The 6,000-nt window shown below is 36.1% G+C and overlaps 1 protein-coding gene across 1 annotated transcript in view; it reads left to right on the forward strand.

Annotated features, from left to right (window-relative positions):
- The window catches only part of SLCO2A1 (solute carrier organic anion transporter family member 2A1), a 212,464-nt gene extending 210,312 nt beyond the window's left edge, over window positions 1-2,152 (forward strand). Inside the window, exon 15 of the mRNA XM_044070455.1 lies at window positions 397-2,152. Coding sequence (XP_043926390.1) covers window positions 397-517 — 121 coding nt within the window. The 3' untranslated portion in view covers window positions 518-2,152. The remainder of the gene's footprint in view (window positions 1-396) is intronic.
- The last annotated feature ends 3,848 nt before the right edge of the window (window positions 2,153-6,000 follow it).

The following is a 6,000-nucleotide window of genomic DNA, read 5'->3' on the forward strand; positions in this document are numbered from 1 at the left end:
CTCCTTTCATTTACCACGTCTGCTCTTCTTTTTTATACTAATGACTAAAAGTATTTATCAATACATTCTGAACATATGTACTTTAATCTATCAATTTTAGAAGAGGTGCTCAAATGTGCATTTGTTGTAGAATCTTGACTGGTTAGTACTCACTACAGCTGCTGAGGTTCAGAACCCAGTTGTAGCACCTTAGATGCTAGAAAGTTCTGTTGTTGCCTAAAGTATTCAATAGTAGAATTGGTGATGAGGAATATAAATAAGATCACCCTAACTGCCTGTTGCTTATGTAGGAAGTTTTAATATTTCAGCTAATGTTTTCCAGATACTGCTGTGGGGGAATGATATTAAACCAGAATGCCTTTAAGTCATACAATTTGCTTTGTTTCATTTCATTAGGTACTTGGGAGTACAAGTTGGATACAAGGTGCTGGGGTGTTTACTCTTAATTATTATTGGATGGAAAGTGAAACAGAGCAAAGAATACACAGTTCATGGAAAACCAGCTGGGCAATTCTAGCCCATCTGAAGGACAAGACACCCTGCAATCTCTCCCTAGTCTATACAAAGGAACCTGACATGTACTCACACACCTCAGAAATTCTTATGACTTTACTTATCTTAAATACAGAGTTGGTTTCCTTGTGTGCCAGTAAAGCAAGCTTCATCAAGTCTAAATAAGCTGTGGACCACAATTCCAAAGCAGGACCTTTGTTTGAAATTGTCTGCACTTTGGACATCTGTAAGAATGAAAGGATGAAGTGTGCTGACAACATGAGAAAGAAGGAAACGTTTGTTCGGAGCTCACATAGTGGAAAGGGATGTGGCCATTATTAACAGCATTCTTTTAATGCATCCTTCTAATTCTGGTGCCTTGTAACAGCCTCTACCTATGTGCCATCCTGTTTATTACAACGTGTGTGTTGTTATATAACTAAGCTAATCCAGCTATTTGAATAGAATCTGTCAGTCACTTCTTTATACTGCATTTGCATAGGGCAGTCAAACTGCAGTATAAATATTGTTTATTAATGGGATCTGTATCTGGCATATGACTGTTCCGTATGAAGGTTACAACGTCTCGGTCATATACAATATACAAAGAATTAACAACTACTGTGGAATCTGAAATTAAATCCTCATTTCAATTTAAATCTTTTTTTTTTTAAGTGGCTGCCTCACACTGTCTGTCATGAATTTATGTGGTTAAAGTTTTTACATATTCAAGATCCCTGTGCTATCATCCCAAATAAAAAATATATTTCAGTAAGTAGGGTTGTCCATCATTAACATTCAAAGGAGCTTTAACCACAGCAAATCTGACATCATTGTTTTTATTTGTGCTATTTGTGCTGTAAACTATGTGCAGATATACTGAGAAGTCCAGGACTATACAAAAGTGCTGCCAGCACTATATATAATACATAGAGCATGCTGATTTCATTCATAAGTCAGGAAAAAGACAACCATGTTATGCACCTCTGTGACATCAAATAGGTACTTAACAAGTGTTGTCATGCACAGCTCTCAGAGGAAATATGCTCTAGTCTTTTGCTAAAGCATTGTAGTGGCCAGTATAGAACAGAACTGATAAGCTAAAACTGTTAACATTTCTTTCTGCCACATAGTAAACAGAGGCTGAAGTGTTTAACAGCTTTTAAAGCTGTTGGTTTATCACAGCTACACATAGCTTCTGACCCCTCTCTGTGTGAATGTGTTAAATGTTGCATGGCCTTCACAGCTTTGTGCTCCTTCACGTTTATTTGCAACTTCTAGGACATGGGAGCAGTTGAAGCTCAATATACCACCAAAAATTACGATGATGTGTTTTTGTTGAGAACAAAGTAAAGTGTTCCTGACATGGATGTCAAGATTCACCTCTCAAGCTTCAGTAGAATTTTTCACATCCATGTCCCCAACACATCACCAGTTCATTGTGATTGGACACCCATTCATAATTCCCAGTATGGCTAATTATGTATAACTTGTATGAATAATTAATAATTAGCCCATAAAAAGAAATCAGGAGCTTACATGCTAAAGGTAGAGCACATTACTGTGCTCCTGACCTTTGACCAGCTGTGTAAAAAATACTTGGAAGTTACTCTATTGTGTTACAAACTTGTACTGTTTTAATGTACTCGATGCATCTGTTGTTAAAAAAAAAAAATCAGAGCAGGTTGTAGCACTTTACAGTCTTAATTCCTGACATGACATTGTGGGATGTCTGTTACATCATATTGCGATCGTAAGTTGTCTGCTCTATATCAGACAAGCTTAGAATAATCTGTCAATTGGCTAATAAAAAAACATTGACATAATACATTTTAAGCCCTGTTGACCATTTGTTGGGGCCTACAGCCATTTTTACACTACACCTCACAACCCAACTTACTCATTATTATCATAGCTGTGTGTTCAATGGCAAATATAATGAGAAAAATAATATGTACCAATTTATGTAACGCTAATATGCAGTCCTTGGCAAACGCAAAGAACACTGTTTTATCATATGCCCCGAGCTGAAGTGTACAATTTAAAAAAGGCCACAGTTTTCCTTCTTCAAATTTTAGTTCTGCTAATACTGCTTTTAAATAGGGGTGTGCAAGCCTCATGATACAACTTGCCTGCCCCCCAATACACAAATACTTATACTCAGTATTTTCAGAACTAAAGGGTGCAGAAGGAAGGTGTGGTACATTACTGAAAAATGTTTCTAGTGATACTCAGTGAACAGTGGTCATATTGATTGCTAGCTGTTTTGTAAGTTACATATTTCAGGAGGCCCCATGTAGAACTGGGGAGGGGGGAATTGTTGGTGTTAAAAATAACATTTCATATTTACGTCTATATCTATATCTATATCTATATCTATATACATGTATTTATATATAGATAGATATAGATACACACACATATATAAATATATATATATATATATATATATATATATTTATATGGATCTAGGACTGTTGAACGAAAGTTCAACAGTCCGAATCCAACTTAACCGAACACACTTTAACAAAAGTGCTTTTACCAAAAAAAGCACTTCTGTTAAAGCGCGTTAAAAACAAAACATTAAAAAACAATAAAAAAGCATTTATGCAGGCGGGCAAGCCTCCCTGCTCCCCCCCCCCCCCACAGCCCCCTACTTTATTATTCTCACTCCAAGATCGCACTACAGTGGGGAAAAGGGAAAAATTCCCTGAACCGCACTGTAGTATGATCTCCGCAACAGTCACTCCCCCACAACTCCCTCTACCTCCAGGCATACTTATGTGAAAGTGCTTCTTCGATGAAAAGCACTTTCACGTAAATATGCACGGCCATTTCAGATTCGGTGAAATGGCCGTTCACTCATTAGTCCCAGACCCATATATATATATATATATATATATATATATATATATATATATATATATATATATAGATATATATATATATATATATATATATATATATGTGTGTGTGTGTGTGTGTGTGTATTTGTATATATATATATATATATATATATATATATATATATATGTATGTATATATGTATGTATATATATCCCCAGCTTCAAAACTTTGAATTTCAAATGGCCAAGGCCTTAAGATCGATGTTTTGAAACTTTGAACGTTTTGAATGGAAATCACTGTACAGCGCAGAAGGGGAAATTTACCTTTTTCCTCACTGTAGTGCAATCTTGGAGTTGGTATATTTATTTAGCAGGGGGTGTGGGGGCGCAGGGGAGCTTGCTCTTCTGCAAAAAAGTTTAAAAAAATTTAGTTTTTATTTTTTTTCTTCCGTTTTTAAAGTTTCAAAACTTCAGTCTTATGATCTCAACCATTTGAAGCTCAAAGTTTTGAATCTTAGGCTTCTGAAGTAGATCCACACACACACACACAGACACACACACACACACACACACACACACACACACACACACACACACACACACACACACACACACACACAAGCTGATCCTTGGTTACTGTATATTACATATACATCAGTTTTGCTTCTGTGCAGAGTCTGCATGTCCTCCCTGTGGTCGCGTGGGTTTTCTCCGGGTGCTCTTGTTTCCTCCCACATCCCAGAAACATGCTGTAGGTGGATTGGACACTCTAATTGGCCCTAGGCATGAGTGCATGCGTGTGTGCCTTCTGTGGAAGGTTGCGTGTCGGGCTGGCAAATCGACAGTGTAAAACTCCTATGCCAATCATGGGCGGTCAGGTGATCCGCTGTGGCGACCCCTGACCAGGAAAAGCTGAAAGAAGAAGAAGATCATTTTCACATTTCTAATATGACAGCTAGCAACTACTGCAGCAAAAAGCAATATTTAATATGACTATAACTGTGTTGTCTTGACCCTAGCTTTTAACTGCTCATAGCAGTCAAGCCAAACCAGACCAATTGTTAACCATGGCTCTAGCCTGGTTACCTCTAGTGTTTCCCAGCACATGAATAACTGAACTTTAAAGAGGTATGCTCATTGCCTAAACAATTAGCTGAAATATGTTATTTTCAAGTCTCAGCTGATTACCTCCATACCACAGTACATTAATAAAAGCAGGTAGATATCTACACGCATTAACAACATTGTTTTTCCAAGCCTAAATAGTAACCATTTTGGTGGGAACTTTGCTTTAAGATGCACAATCTGTCTGGAGCCATTATTCATGCAGTCTTTGAACTGTGTGTGCACTACTTATCTGTATCTGTATTATTCCAGACTTCCAGACCTGGAAACAGGAAGAAGTGAGTAACTGTTTCAGGCTGCTGGCTTCTGGTTATGAAAGTTTGTTTCCAGTTTCACAGCTTGAAACTCTTAGGATAGCATTAGTGTTTGCTGTTGTGAGCTCTAAACTTTTACAAGGATACTACTATTTATAGTAGAACACATCATGTGTATATATTTATAGATATAGATACTGTACATGATCTGAAGCAAGTTGTACATAGTGCAAATTAAGTGTATAGAAATTAACTGTAACTGAGCTATTGTATAGTGAAACAAAAATGTCAATGCACTGCTTTAATTTTAAATGCTTTGTGTTTTTTTTTTGAAAAATGTCTTAATGCTGCTGGTTTCAAATTGGTCATCATGTATTCATTTTCACCTAAATGTATTAGCACTACCATAGATGGGGACTGCACTCACTGTTAAGAGTGAGTCACGTGTGGGCCACACAGTTTTTACAGCAAAAAGAGCTCTGTTTCTTTCAACCAAAGAAGTCCATTTCATGGCATCATTAAGATATTGTGAGTAAACTCTACCTCTCAGGTGGGACTGTAACCAAAAATAACCACCTTTTAAAGCTTCTTCTAAGAAAACAGTAATGCGAGAGCCATGGCTGAAATAGTCCTAAGCAGGATTTTTAAATTAGTTTAGTAAACAACCAATTTATCTGTAATTTTTATTAGATGCAATTAATAGTTCTTGTTTGAGTACCAAAAAATATTATGTCCATAATTTGCAAAATATGGATGTTCACCTGAAGACAGTTCCCACATCCTGGTTTCCAGATGGAGAATTACTTCTGTGCAATGTATATATAAGTGCTTTGTTCTATCTGCTGCCTATTCTGAGGTGTAACTATTAGGCATATATTACGTGAAATACCACAAGTTGTATTTTTCTAACCTGGTTTCAACAGAACTGAGAAATAAATTTAGAAGGCAGTGGATTACCCACAGTTATTCTTTACATATCATTTACATATTTGTAATCCCAAAAGCAGTATGGCATCTATGAATTAAAAGGCCGCTCAGCAGTCCTCATAGCTCATAAAACATTCTCTCAGCAGAAGTTGTATTTATGTTTTCAAGATATATATTCAGATAATCAAAATTATTTTAGAAAGTGTATACTATGTTTATCACACAATTCACTGTATTTAAAGACTGTGACCTACTTTTAATTGACTTATATAAATTTTATTTTTTATGAATGTGTATAATGTTTTATACTTAACAAAACTGTGTCAGGGATTTTTACAGATCAATTAAAATAATTA

Source organism: Protopterus annectens, chromosome 4.part1, assembly GCF_019279795.1.
Source record: "Protopterus annectens isolate FY-2018-M chromosome 4.part1, PAN1.0, whole genome shotgun sequence".
Lineage (NCBI taxonomy): Eukaryota > Metazoa > Chordata > Ceratodontiformes > Protopteridae > Protopterus > Protopterus annectens.